This window comes from Ornithorhynchus anatinus, unplaced genomic scaffold (genome assembly GCF_004115215.2).
Source record: "Ornithorhynchus anatinus isolate Pmale09 unplaced genomic scaffold, mOrnAna1.pri.v4 scaffold_346_arrow_ctg1, whole genome shotgun sequence".
Lineage (NCBI taxonomy): Eukaryota > Metazoa > Chordata > Mammalia > Monotremata > Ornithorhynchidae > Ornithorhynchus > Ornithorhynchus anatinus.
Genome location: NW_024396780.1, coordinates 72 through 14,962, shown reverse-complemented (window position 1 = coordinate 14,962; position 14,891 = coordinate 72). Strand labels below are relative to the sequence as shown.

General features: G+C 58.5%; 1 protein-coding gene across 1 annotated transcript in view; it reads left to right on the top strand.

Moving 5' to 3' along the window:
• MYOCD (myocardin) overlaps nucleotides 1-7,438 on the top strand; it is a gene marked incomplete at its 5' end in the record, with an annotated part of 35,129 nt that extends 27,691 nt beyond the window's left edge. Inside the window, 2 exons of the mRNA XM_029057149.2 lie at nucleotides 3,799-3,856; nucleotides 6,846-7,438. Coding sequence (XP_028912982.2) covers nucleotides 3,799-3,856; nucleotides 6,846-7,435 — 648 coding nt within the window. The remainder of the gene's footprint in view (nucleotides 1-3,798; nucleotides 3,857-6,845) is intronic.
• Between the last annotated feature and the right edge of the window lie 7,453 nt (nucleotides 7,439-14,891).

The following is a 14,891-nucleotide window of genomic DNA, read 5'->3' as shown; positions in this document are numbered from 1 at the left end:
TATTAATAATAATAACAATCACCTCAATCCTAATAAGAATTGTGGTACTTGTTAAGCACATCCTATGTGCCAAGCACTGTTTGAAGTACTGGGGTTGATACAAGTTATTATTATTATTAGTCGTAGTAATAAGAATAACAATAATCTTAATCCTATAATAATTATGGCTCTTGTTAAGCACCTCCTATTTGCCAAGCACTGTTTGAAGTACTGGGGTTGATACAAGTTAATAATAATAATAGTAATAATAATAATAATAACCATCATCTTAATCGTAATAATAATTATGGGACTTGTTAAGCACATCCTATGTGCCAAGCACTGTTTTAAGTACTGGGGTAGATACCAGTCAGTATTACCAGTAATAATAACAATAATCTTAATCCTAATAATAATGATGGTACTTGTTTAGTGCTTGCTGTGGGCCAGGCACTGTTTTAAGTTCTGGAGTAGAGACAAGTTAATGATAATAATAGTAGTAATAGCAATAATCTTAATAATAAATAATAATTATGGTACTTGGTAAGGCACGCTGTGTGTCAATCACTGTTTTAAGTGCTGGGGTAGATATGACTTATTAATGATAATAATTTTAATCAACATAATAATTATGGTACTTGTTAAGCTCATGCTATGTGCCGAGCACTGTTTTAAGCACTGGGGTAGTTACACGTCAAATGGCGATTAAGACGGGGAGCCTCATGTAGGACATAGTCTCTGTCCCATATGAGGCTCCCCGTCTTAATCGCCATTTTTTCCAGATGAGGTAACTGAGGCACAGAGAAGGGAAGTGACCCGCCCAAGGTCACATGGCAGATGAGTGATGGAGGCAGGATCAGAACCCAGGTCCTTCCTCCTCCTGGGCCTGGGCTCTCTCCACTGAGCCGTGCTGCTTCCCCCCGACCTCCCCCTGCCCGAAACTCGCCACTCTGCTGGGCCCCGATCCACCAGCCACCTCGGGGACTTTCTTTGGACCACGAGCGTTAGAGGATCGATCACTGCTGACTTGTGCTTTCCAAGCGCTCAGTACAGTGCTCTGCACATCATAAGCGCTCCATAAATACAACAGAATGAACGACCGGAGGGGCCCGCCCAGGATTCTCAGGCCGGAGGAGGAGGGCAGACGTAGGGGAAGAGAAGGGGAAAAAGCCGTCCGTCAAGTTGTCTTTCGGCTTGTGGAGCAGGCCAGGAGGGGAGGATGCTGGGAGGAGAGGGGCCCAGGTGGGAGTAATAATAATAATAATAATAATAAATAATGGCAGCATTTGTTAAGAGTTTACAGGCACTGAGGCCCAGGCCGGATCCCTGAGGGCGCCAGATCCCGGTGACCTTGCGGCGTACTGCCAGCGTCCCGCCAACCCCCATCCCTGGGTTCAGTTGGAGAAGCAAGATGAAACCGTTCCCTGCAGCTTTCCCATTCCTGGACCGCCGGGATGCCGGGACACAGGGGAGCTCATTTTCCGGGGCCCCAGGACTGAGCGAGCCGAGCCAGCCGGCTCCTGTTCCGTCACGTCCCGAGCCCCTGGCTGCCAATCCCAAAGGAGCGCAGACCGGCGCCGTGGATCAATCATACTTTCTTCATGTTTCCCCTGCGCCAAGGGCACCGTTGGCCTTTTCTGTTCGGTCCCGTCCCCAGCTTTTTCCGAGTTCAGCCCAGTACCGTCAGAGGTCAAGCTGCCTCCCTCCTACGAGGGTGCAGCGAAGCGGGGGACTCTGTGATCTAGTCTTCCTAGAGGAGCGGGCTTGGCCCTCTGGGGTGCTCTACTTTATGAAGTCACTGAGGAAGGGGCCTCGTCCCCTCCTGATTCATTCGGTCGTATTTCCCGAGCACTTACCGTGCGCAGAACGCTGCGCTTAGAGGTCAGGAAGAGTTCTGGACAGCAGTAAACAGACCCATTCCCCGCCCACAACGCGTTTACAGTCTCGAGTTGGGGAGGCAGACATCGATATACGTAAAAAAATTCCAGATTTGGACACAAGTGGGGCCGGGAGGACAGACGAATAAAGGGAGCACATCAGGGCGATGCGGAAGGGAGCAGATGAATGAGGTAGCGGTTCAGATGGAGAGGAAGGGGCGGATTTTAGCGACGCTGTAGAGGGGGCACCGATGGGATTTCACGATGGATTAAATGGTCCATTGCCGGGTGAGAGACCAGTGAAGGAACCACCATTCCTGGCCCCGACTCCTCTCTTCGCCCGTTTCCTCCCGTGTAAAATGGGAATTCGATTCCGGTTCTTCCTCCCCGTTAGACTGGGAGCCCCATGGGGGACGGGGATGGCGTCTCACCTGCTTCTTGTATAACTGCTACCCCGGCACTCTGGACAGGGCTCGACATAGAGTATTACCGCGGTTGGATCATTATTTAGGGAAAAAACAAAAATCAGGGAGATGCCGACGATGGCGATGATGCCCGAGGAGCAGGGGGCCAGGTTGCTGGGAAAGAGAATTCCAACCAGCCCCATAGGCCCTTGAGCTGAGCTAACGGGTCGAATCCCAGCTTGGGGAAGAGTCTTCCCCATGACGGGAGACCCAGGAGTCGCGGCGGAAGGGTGAGAGGGATGGGAAAGCGCAGGGATGGAAAGATTAAAGCCGTGAATCAGTCCGTACCGAACCAGGAGGCTGGCTGGCTAGGGTCGGGGGAGAGCCGCCATTAATCGGTCCATCAATGGATCGGTGGTAATGGAGAAGCAGCTCAGTGTAGTGGCTAAGACACGGCACTGGGAGTCAGAAGGTCATGGGTTCCAATCCCGCCTTTGCCCCGTGTCTGCTCTGCGACCTTGATCAAGTCACTTCGCCCCTCCGTGCCGCGCTTACCTCATCTGTAAAATACAGAGATTAAGAGTGCCAGCCCAGTGTGGGACGGGGACTGCATCCAATATGATCAACTAGCACTACCCCGGCGCTTAGAACAGTGTCTGACACGTGCTAAGCACTTAACGAGCACCGTAATTATTCTTATTACTACTTCGTTTCCCTGGGCCTCAGTTCCCTCATCTGTAAAATGGGGATTGAGACTGCATTCCATGGGCGCCAACCGCATTTGCTGGTATCCACCACCCCAGCGCTCAGTACAGTGCCTAGAAAATAGTAAGCACTCCACAGGTACCCTAATTATTATGATTATTTGGTATTTACTGAGCACTCACCGGGTGCGGAGCACTCTACTAAGCGCTTGGGAAAGCCTGCTTCGACAGAGGAGGCCAGTACAATCCCTGCCCACAGAGGTGTGGGAGGAGAGAGACGTTAAAACAAACAACGGAGGCGGGGAAAACCTCGAGTCCGAGGATATGTAGGTAAGCATGGAGTCAGGGGAGAGCCACACAGCTGAGTGTATAGGCGAGTAGGGGGAATGAGGGCTTAGTTAGGGAAGGCTTCTTGGAGGAGGTGAGATTTGGGGAGGGTTTTGAAGACAGGAGGATCGGCAGCCTGTCGGCCGATTGGCAGAGCCACCTGTTATCGAAGATAGAAACCCGGGCCGGTGGACCGTTGCCCTGGAGAAATCTGGCGCTGCGTGTCGTCGTACATCCCGCTGCCCAGCAGGCCACAAGGGAAAGTCCTTGGAGGTAGCTCTGCCCTCTCTCACGCTCTCTCTGGGCTTCTTGCTCTCTCCTTTCAGCCCCCTTGCCATTCCTCCTCGGTATTTCACTTCTTCGGATGAACGCTGAGCTTTGAGTGAATCCTTTTTTTAAAAAAAAAAACGCATAACCAAGAGACTCTGCAAGCTGTGACTGCCGAACTCCCTCGGGATCTGGGGAACCTACTTTCTAACTCTCCTCTGGCTCTGTGATTGGTTCCAGCAGCTAACTCGGAGCCAGCAGATGGATGAGCTCCTGGACGTCCTCATTGAGAGCGGAGGTAGGAAAACTTGGCTTGTTTTACAAGGGGAACCCTAAGGTCGGGGGTGGGGCAGGCGTCTCGCTAGGCTGCCATCTTGGATTCGTTGGATGCTGAAGAATCCATCAACGGCTTTGCCCAAGCGCTTAGCGCTTAGCTCTGTACAAGACGCTTGGGTGTCCATCCCGGGCGGGGATGCGGGCACCCTGGCGGGAGATGCCCATCGCTCTAGGGCGGAACCTCGGGAATTGGAAGCGGGCCATTGAGGGGCAGAGAAAGAAGAGCTCTCCCTCATCTCCTCCTTTCCGGCGTCTCTTTTTCCCCAAATTAATTTTCCTTCCTCTCGTCTGACCACTCCATTGTTCACTTTCTCCATCCCCGTGATCGGAGCCCATGTTTTTGCGGTTGGTGTTTCGGAGGCTGGTATAATCACATCAAAATAACTTGGAGAGGCGGCATCTTGGCTCCGTCGAGAAACATCCAGGAGAATCGGGAGCATTAGAGGGGCTTTCCAGGGCTCTGACCATGACCCTGGCCCAGCTGGGAAACACAGAGGGAATATTTTTGAGAGACAAGTGACTCCCAACACAAGATTCACACATTATAATTTGCTCAGAGGAGGATTGGGATGCAGAGAGTCCAAACCCTTCTTGGCCTGACCCAAAGCAATAACAACCAGGTGGTTCCGGGTAACCTGTCCGGAACGAAAGGCGATCGATCAGTCGATCGTCTTTATCGAGCGCGCCCTACGTTCAGCGCATCGTTCTAAGCGCCGGGGAGAGCACGGTATAACTCAGTTGGTAATCGCCTTACCCATCCACAACGAGCGTCCAGTCTAGAGGGGCAGACGGTAATATACGTGAGTGCTGTGGGGCCGAGGGAGTGGGGAATAAATTGTTCAAATCCAAGTGCGAGGACGACGACGGAGGGAGTGGGAGAAGAGGAAATGAGGGCTTGGTCGGGGAAGGCCTCTTGGAAATGTGCTTTTAATAATGCTTCGAATGTGGGGAAAGAGATGCGAAGGGAAAGGGAGTCCCAGGCCAGAGGGAGGACGTGGGGAGCGGTCGGCGGTGAGATAGACGGAGCTTGGAGTGGAGGGAGCAGCTTAGTGTTAGAGGAGCGAAGTGAGCGGAGTTTTTGTTGGTTGCACTACTGCTGAGTCTTCTTGAGGAGCAGGAAGAGATGAAGGATTTGGTAGAAAAATGATCTGGCCAGGCAGGGCGAAGTGTAAACTGGAGCGGGGAAAGACCAGCAAAGAGGCCGAGGTGGGAATCTAGTCCGACTCCAGGAATTTCACGGCTCAGTGGGTGGGGTGCGGGCCCGGAAGTCCAAAGAGCCTGAGTTCTAATGCCGCCGCCTGTCTGCTGGGTGACCTTGGCCAAGTCACTTCATTTCTCTGGACCTTGGCGACCTCATCTGTAAAATGGGAATTGAGACTGTGAGCCCCGCAGGGACGGGGGCTGTGTCCAACCTGATAAACTTGGATCTATCCCGGCTCTTACCACAGTGACTGGTAAATAGTGAGTGCTTAATAAATACCACCATTATTATTATTAAGTATAATTATCCCCTTGGCTTTGTGTGAAATGTGGCCTGACTACAGGAAGATAGCCCACTGGCTTTCTGGAAAAAAAATAGTAATAATAACAATAATAATAATAATGTTGGTATTTGTTAAGCTCTTACTACATGCCGAGCACTATTCTAAGCGCTGGGGGAAATAGAGGGTCGTCATGTTGGCCCACGAGAGGCTCACAGTTAATCCCCATTTGACAGATGAGGTCACTGAGGTGCAGAGAATAATAATGTTGGTATTTGTTAAGCGCTTACTATGTGCCTAGCACTGTTCTAAGCACTGGGATAGATACAGGGTAATCAGGTTGTCCCATGTGAGGCTCACAGTTAATCCCCATTTTACAGATGAGGTAACTGAGGCACAGAGAAGTGAAGTGGCTTGCCCACAGTCACCCAGCTGACAAGTAGCAGAGCCAGAATTTGAACCCATGAGTCCCAAGCCCAGGCCCTTTCCACTGAGCCACGAGTAATAACAGTGTTTGTTAAGCACTTATTATGTATCTAGCACTGTTTTAAGCACTGGGGTAGCTAGACGCTAATCAGGTCGGACGCAGTCCCCGTCCCATAAGGAGCTCCCAGTCTAAGTGGGAGGGAGTAGGTTCATTATTAATAATAATAATAATTGTAATAATGTTGGCATCTGTTAAGCGCTTACTATGTGCAAAGCACTGTTCTCAGCGCTGGGGAGGATACCGGCTGATCAGGTTGGCCCGCATGGGGCTCCCGGTCGTCATCCCCATTTTCCAGATGAGGTCGCCGAGGCCCAGAGAAGTGAAGTGACTCGCCCGAAGTCACCCAGCCGCCAGGCGGCGGAGTCGGGATCCGAACCCACGATCTCCAACTCCCGGGCCCGGGCTCCAGCCACTGAGCCCCGCTGCTTCCCCATTTTCCAGAAGAGGAAACCAAGGCACAGAGTAGCTAAGGGACTGGTCCGGGCTTGCCTGGCATGACCGGTCGAGAAGCCGGATTAGGACCGAGGTCCCCCGAATCCCGGGCCCTGCTCTTTCCACTAAGCCACGCTGCTTCCCCCGGCGAGAGGCGGCCCACTCTAGGAAGATCCGGCTCGCTGGGGAACGCAGCCCCGCCGACAGCGAGCCGGCCCTTCGGCTTTCTGGGAAATGGACCCGGGCACCTCTTCCCCGTTGTCCCTCGGCCCCTCCTCCGGGAAGACGGGTGTCTGGCTGTTTTTCAAGATGGCAGTTGCCGTCATTCGGGTTTTGCAGGGATCGGGGACCGCACGGGGAATGGGTGGATCCCGAACCGGACGGCGACGTCGCTCAGAGCGGAACGTGAGGCCAGGTGGGAGGGCGGGTCGGGCCTCACCTAGGTTCGATTTAAACGTCACCCCCGTCCATGCAGGGGGGGGGGGTTCTCTCTGCCCCGCACCCCCGGCTCCGAGGGGAGTGCGATCCTCCGATTCTGTCTTCCCGCCCAGAGATGCCAGCCAACGCCAGGGATGACCGCTCCTGCCTTCAGAAAGCCGTCCCGTTCTCCGGGCCCGCCCGGCCCCCCGGCCCCCCGCTCCCCAAACCGTCCTCTCCGTTCACCCCCAGCCCGGCCCCGCTGCCTTTCGACCGCTGCTCCCACAGCGGCGACAACCACTTCGAAGTCTTACTGAGCTCCCACAGCCCGCTGGGGAAGGTGGGCGACCTCCCACTCCTCAAAATCGGGAGCGAGGAGCCCCAGTTCGAAGGGATGATGGACTCCTTCCCCGGGAAGGCCACCGCTGAGCTGCTCGACTCCCACGAGATCCTGCACGCGCCCCTGTCCCCGATGCAGACCCGGCTCCCGCCCCCGTCCGCCTCCTCGTCGTCCTCCTCCTTGGTGGAGGGCGGGGGGCTGCCCGTCAGCTTCACCGAGTCCCCCTGGGAGACCATGGAGTGGCTGGACCTCACGCCACCCGGCTCCGCCGCCGGCTTCGGCTCGGTGGCGGCCGCGGGACCCAACCTCTTCAACATCGACTTCCTGGACGTCACCGATCTCAGTCTGAACGCCGGCATCGACCTTCACCTGCGGCAGTGGTGAGGCGCTCCCGGGGCCCGCGGTCCTCCCGCCCCCCCGCCCAGACCCCGGCGGTGGTGATGGAGGAGCGGGGGAGGGAGGCCGAGCTGCCCGGAGGCCCTCGTCTCTCCCCCAGCCCCCTCCCCAGAGAACTTCGGCCGCCCGGGGAAGTGAGGGGGGGCCGCGAGGCTTCCGTGGCCCCCAGCGGCGACGGAGCGGACGGGCTCCATGAGGGACGTCGTGGGCTCGCCGGTGTGTTGGGCGGGGCCCGCCCGAGGCTGGGAGGCTTGGCGGCTGAAAGGTGACTCGGGCTGGCTGGGGCCAGCCAGGATTTTCCTCCCGCTGGGGGTGGGCCTTCCCCAGGCCCGACCGCCAGAGGGTAGCGCTTCGGTGGTCCTAGCCGGCGAGGGTACGAGGAGCGCCGAGTAAGGGGCTCCCGGAGACGCGACCGAACCGGGGCCCCGCCCTGGAGGAAGAGGAGCCGGGGGCGTACGCAGCGGGGCCCCGGGCGCCCGCCCGCCCCGAACGGACGGAGAGGACGAGGTCCGGGAGACTCCAGGCAGCCGCCGGGCTTCCGTCGGGGAGAGCGAACGTTGGCCTCCGGAGAAGGCGACCGGCATCTCGCTGGGTGGCGACGGTGCCCTGGGGGCGTACGGCTCATGCCGGGGGCGCTCAGGCCTCCCGTCTAGGGTGCCGGCCCAGAAATGGCCCTTCTCTGTCCTCCCCGGTTCCGACCACCAGACGACCCTCCCCTCCCCACCCCCGTGATCTTCCAGGACGGCACAACCCGGGAAAGAGGGGAGGAGGGCGGCCTTGGGGGGCCAAATCTCTCATCGGTTCACCGAGGCTCCCGGGGGGAACTCTCCGCTGCATCGAGTGGCTTATAGCGTTCCACCCGGCCCCAAACCCCGAGCTCCCCTACCGCACAGAAGGCCCGGCTGAGGAGAGCTGGGCGCAGCTGTTCCGGATGGGACCCGGGACCCCATCCCACCCCGCGGGGCCGCCGCCCCCCCCCCATCGGCGGCCTCCTCCCTTCTTCCGACGCTCCCACTTCTTTCCCTGCATGCCCAGTCTGCCTCGCCAAGTCGGATAAGGAAAGCGGATCCCCGGGGCTTCCCCCGCGAAGGCCTCCGGGAGAGCTCCTTGCAGAGCTGGGTCTCCGGCTTCTTCAGCGGCAGGGCGCTACCCCAGCAGCTGTGGAGGGCAGGAGCGGGGCCAGAAGGGGGCAGCGGAGCTCTCCCGCAGCAGCCGCAAGGCCAGTACTTCCCCGCGGGATGCCCCGTGGGGTCCCGAGCGTGGAGACGGGCCGGCGGGCCAAGACGCGTCCGGGACGGGGTCCCTCCCCGTGCCCTCTTGGGCCGAGGGATGATCGCGAGCTGCTGTGGGCGAGTCTCTCCCCCCGGTTCCTCCTGGCTGCCGGCCTCCGGTTTCCCACCGGATCCGGTGGCCTTACCGCCCCCGACTCCGGTTTCCCCCGATTCCGTCGTCCCGCTCCAGGTTCCTATTCTCCCGCTGGTCCCAGTCCCCCCGGGATTCCAGTTCCTCCCGGGATCGGGTCCTCCGGGCCCTGGGCTTCAGTCCCTCCCATCATTACTGTTGCATGCTGTATAGAGATAGCCCGAGTTGTGGTGAGCACTGTTTAAGGCACTGTTTTTTGTTTTGTTTTTTCCTATTGTACGTACAATCCTTGTTCACCGTGCACTCGTAGGATAGAACAATCACCGTTTGTGGGTTTGTTTGAAGCGGAATTTCTCTTTGGAAGCGAGAGAAGCCATTCCACTGTCCGGGCTCGAACGGCACCCGAAGGCCGACCAGGAGACTTTGGGGAAGGGGCGGGGGCTCCGTGCCGCCCGCCACGGGTGCTTGCCTAGCTCCCCCCCGGCAGCTCAAAGCCAAGGCCTCTGGCAGAAGCTCGGGCCTCCCTCCTGCGTCTCTCGGGGAAGCCCCCGCCGAGCCCGCCGGCTCCCTGCTTCTCCGGGCACCACCGGTCCCTCCCGGTTCGGAGAAGGGAAGGGGCTCCCTGCCATCCCCCAAACCCGCAGACGTAGTTCACTTTCCTCCGGCAGCCTGACGGTGGCCGAAAGAGAAGAAACCCGGAGCCGTGAAGAGACGGACAGTTTTCGAGGGGCGTAGCTGGAAATGGAGGAGGAGACGATGGCCCCGGGGGGAAATGGCCCCAAAGCAGCCTGAAATGTCTTACATTCCTGCCATCAGAGCCCCCCGGCTCACTCCCCGACCCACTTGCTCATCCTCCTTCGGCCCCGGGGCTAGGAAGCGGTGGGGCACTCCCAGATTCTACTGGAGGTTTGAAGAGGTTTCTGTTGGGGTGTCCAGGGGGGTGGAAAGGGGGTAGACGGGGGTGGCGGCGACTCTCCCTCCCGCTCCGCCGATTCCCGGGGCCAGGCCGTCCCCCAACAAACAGCCATCTGGCCACCTATGGTTGGATCGAGCGGGTAGTTTCTGCCCCCAGGGAAAGGCTTTCCCGTCCCAGGCCAACCCCACACCCTCTGATCCCCCACGACTTGGGAACCGTGCCCCCTCTGACACCCTGGAAAAGGCTTCACCCCTTCACCTTTCTCCCGGCTCCCCAGGACAACCCGGGGTGAGCCCATCGGCCACACCCCCTTGCCTCGGTGGGAACTTCTCCCCTCTGCGGTCGGGGAGGGGCAGCCGCCTGTACCCTCCCGCTCCGTGCCAGGGAGAGATGCCCCACACCCCACCCCGCTTTGCCCCAGCCAGAGGGTCGGCCTCTGGCCCAGCCCCGAAGTCCCCTCCTCCTCCTCTCCCTGATGCGGGAAGCTGTGGGATTTGGTCCCTCCGGGGGATCGGTGAGCTCTCGGTGCCCGCCTGACAGCTCGACCTCTGGTGAGCGTGGAGCGCTCTGCCTCGTGCCCCAGATCCCGCCTCTGTCTCGCCCACCCTTTCCCACGGGGGTTGTGGCCACCCCGGGGAGGCGAACCAGTCAGGAGAGGGACTCCGGAAAGGCTGCCCCCGGGAAGCAAGCAGGAAAGGCGGCGGGGAGGGGGTCCCTTATCTGACCTCTCCCTCCTACCAGTGGGGTTCTGAGTAAAGAGAAGCGGCCGGAGCTTTTCCACGTGATCTGTCGCCCCCGGGAGAAGGCCGGCGGGCGCCTCGGCATTAGCGAAAGGTCAGCTGCCTCCGTGAAACGGCCCCGGCCCCACCCACAGACGCCCGGGCCCGGTTTCTGGGTCACGGAGCCCCCAGTCACCAACGGCAGGGGTAAAGGCCCCCAGGCCGGGCCGAGGGCAATCTGAGCGGGGACCGTGCCTGCCCCCAGTCCGACACTGCAGAAGATGGGCCCGAGACCTGGGCTTCCGTCCTGGAGCCGGCTCCGTCCTCTCGGCGGGGAGCCTCCCCGGCTCTGCGTTTCAGGGCAGAGCAGCGTTTTACGAAGAAACCCCAACACCGCCATCTCCCGCGGGGCCTCGGCCTCCATCACGCGAGCCTTTACCCCTGGGGCACCAAAGCCCGCCCCCCCCGCCGCCCTCTGCCCTTTCGCTAGATCCTTCCAGGGCAACCAAGGCAGCGTCGTGGGAGGACAGACGATGAGCACGACGCCAGAGATGACGTTTTGCCTTTTTTAAAATGCAAAGTCGTATATTTTAAAAATAAAAGTGTTTATTTAAAAGAGATGTAAACAGTTCTTCTCTCTTACGAACACGGCCCAGACCAAGCGCCTAACCTCTTGCCCTCGGCCAGGGTAGTTTCTTCTCTGCCCCCCGAGGTCCCAGACCAGAGAGGGGCCACAGTAAGCCCCACGCTCGGCCTTGGGGGCCCGCAGGGCTTCCATCGCCAACCCTCCCTGCCCGGCTACCAGCCCCGGGACTCGGGCCACGGGGAAACGGTCCGCGCGTCCGGCCCAGCGAGGTACAGTGGGCTCGGGATCTCTGCTCCCCTGGGGGTGAGTCTTAGACCGCCGGTCCCCCTCTTCCCAACCAAGTCAGCCACCACATGGACTCGGGGCTCTCCTCCCAGGCGGCGGTTCCTTGGACTGCCTGCCCCCCCCATTTCCAGGATAGCTCTTTAGCATCCTTTTTGGCCACCGACCATTGACTTTAGCTGCTTTTTGGCCGCCGACCGCCGACTCATCCACGCCGGGACCGCCCCTCTCTCCTGGGAAGCTGAGCCTTGTCATTGCCCGGACCCTTGGAGCCATTGCCACGTGGGCTCAGGATCTCTGCTCCCCTGAGGCGCAGCCTTGGCCCGCCCGGACCGATTCCCGACAAGCCCCCCAACTTCGCCTGCTGCTGCCGACTCATCTGCGCCTCCTCTGCCTCCCCCGGGGAGCTGAGCCTTGGACCGCCAGGACCCGCGCCCGTCTCATCCTTTCCCAACCTGCACCTCCGCACCCCCGCTCGGGAACTCCGACACTAAGGATCTTCGCCCCCACAGACCCCCAGCCACCAGCTCCCATTCCACACACCCCTCCCCCACACCCCCGCTCGGGCCCGGGGACATTGTGCTCCCCTGTTCGGCCCGAGGGACATTGTGTCCTCTGGGGACATTGTGTCCCCCTGCTTGGGCCCGGGGACATTGTGCTCCCCAACCGCCCCCCTACTCCGCCTGAGGTGGCCATTTTGGGAAGCCCTCACTCCCTCTTTCCCCTTGAGGTGATTCCTCTCCCCCGCCCCCGCCCCGGGCGACGATGTCTTTGTTCTCACCATGTTACCTTAGCCGCCGCCCACAGCCGCAACCCACCTGGGACAACCACAGGGCTCCCCCCGCCGCCACAGGGACATTTGGTCATGAGCTCTGGGACTCTCTCGGCCGCTAGCTGCTTGACTTTGAATCTGATCGGGTAGGGTTGGATCGTCCCCCGACCCTGCTCATCGCCTGCTTATTAACTCTATTGTATTGTGTTTTACTGTACCACGTTGCTATATTAGCGATTTCGCTCGTTATTGTTTATTGTTGTCAGGGCTGCTACCCACCTCTCTGGCCTCACCAGCCGCCTGACTTTGACTTTGATCAGGTCGGCCCTTAATCGAGCCTACCCCCGACCCTGGTCATTGCCCGCTTATTAACACTACTCTATTGTATCATACTGTATCATGTTGCTATATTATCGATTTCGTTTGTTACTATTTATTGTCAGTGCTGCCACCCACCTCTCTGGCCTCACCATGTCCCTCCTCCCCCCCTCCTCCCTCCCGCCCCTTCCTATCCTCCCTTTCCCCTTCCCCTCTCTCGCTCAGCTCTTTCCCGCTCTCACCTCTGCCTCCTCCCCACCTCCCGCCCTAGAACCCCACTTTACCAGCACTACCCCTCTTCCCCCTCCCCCTACTCTCCCCCCCACCAAACCTCCTCCTCACCCCCTCCCCCTTTCTCTCTTCCCCACCCACGCCCCATCCCAGCCTCCTGTCCCACCGCTACCCCTCATCCCCCTCTCCCCATCCAGGGCCCCGCCACCTCCTTCCCATCCAAGCCCTCTCCTCCCCCCGCCCTTCCCCCCCCTTGCACCCACAGCTACTTTCAAGTGTGGCCTCTGGAACCCCCGCTCTATTACAGGTAAGCTACCTTTCGTCCATGACCTTTTCCTCTTCCGCTCTCTCCTCCTCCTCGCCCTTTCAGAAATGTGGCTCACTCCCGAAGACATGGTCTCCGCCGCTGCTCTCTCCAGCAGAGGCCTCTCCTTCTCCCACTCCCCCAGACTCACCGGAAAGGGAGGAGGTGTCGGCTTCCTCCTCTCTCCCCGTTGCCGCTTCCACACTATCCCTCCTCCCCCTCCCTCTTCTTCCCCTCCTTCGAAGCCCATATCATTCGCCTCTACCACCCCCTCCAGATACTTGTCGCCGTCATCTACCGCCCTCCCGGTCCCACCTCCGACTTCTTCAACCACCTTGACCCCTTTCTCACCTTCCTTCTCTCCTTCTCTCTACCCACTCTGATCCTCGGAGACTTCAACATCCATACGGATGTACCCGATGACTCCTCTGCCACCCGCCTGCTATCCCTCCTCAACTCTGCCGACCTCCTCCTCCACCATACTGCGCCCACTCACCGACTCGGTCACACCCTCGATTGCGTCATCTCCTACCGCTGCACTATCTCCTCCCTCACCAACTCTGAAATCCCTCTCTCTGACCATAACCTTCTCACCTGCCTCATCTCTCACACTCCCTCCCCCTGCAAATCTTCGCTACTGCCCCACAGAGACCTCCACTCTCTTGATCCCATCCGTCTTTCCAAAAGCATCTCTCCTCACCTTGCCGCCCTGTCCTCACTTCCCACTCTCGATGATCAGGTCTCCGCTCTCAACTCCACCCTCTCTATTCATCTCGACTCTCTCGCCCCCCTTTCCCTCCGCCACTCTCGCTCCATTAACCCACAGCCCTGGATTACCTCCTCTGTCTGCCTCCTACGCTCCTAGGCTCGAGCTGCTGAGCGCTCCTGGCGAAAGTCCAAGCACCAAGCCGACCTCACACACTTCAAATTTGTCCTTTCCTGCCTTAACTCTGCCCTCTCCTCCGCCAGGCAAAACTTCTTCTCCTCCCTCATCAACACTCATGCCCGTCACCCCCGCCAATTGTTCCGGACCTTTAACTCTCTCCTTAAGCCTCCTGTTCCTCCCCCTCCCCCATCTCTCACCTCCGATGATCTGGCCACCTATTTCATCACAAAAATCAACACAATCAGATCTGAGCTCCCCAAAGTCACCCCTCCGCCTCTCCCCTCCCCCCCACCAACCCTGTCCCCTACTTTTCCATCCTTCCCTGCAGTATCCTCAGAGGAAATCTCCTCCCTCCTCGCAAGTGCTACCCCCTCCACCTGCGCCTCGGACCCCATTCCCTCTCACCTTATTAATAATAATAATAATAATAATGTTGGTATTTGTTAAGCGCTTACTATGTGCAGAGCACTGTTCTAAGCGCTGGGGGAGACACGGGGGAATCAGGTTGTCCCACATGGGGCTCACAGTCTTAATCCCCATTTTACAGATGGGGTAACTGAGGCCCAGAGAAGTGAAGTGACTTGCCCACAGTCACACAGCTGACAAGTGGCAGAGCTGGGATTCGAACTCATGACCTCTGACTCCAAAGCCCATGCTCTTTCCACTGAGCCACACTGCTTCTCAACCCGCTGCTTCTTATTAAAACCGTCGCCCCTGCCCTCCTCCCTTCCTTAACTTCTATTTTTAACCACTCAATCTCCAATGGCTCCTTCCCCGCTGCCTTCAAACATGCCCATGTCTCCCCCATCCTAAAAAAACCCGCTCTTGACCCCACTTCCCCCTCCAGTTATTGCCCTATCTCCCTACTACCCTTCCTTTCCAAAATGCTAAAACGAGTCGTCTACAATTGCTGCTTAGAATTCCTTAACTCCCATTCTCTCCTGGACCCCCTCTGATCTGGCTTCCGTCCCCTCCACTCTACCGAGACTGCTCTCTCTAAGGTCACCCATGACCTCCTCTTGCCAAATACAATGGCTCCTACTCCATTCTAATCCTCCTTGAATTCTC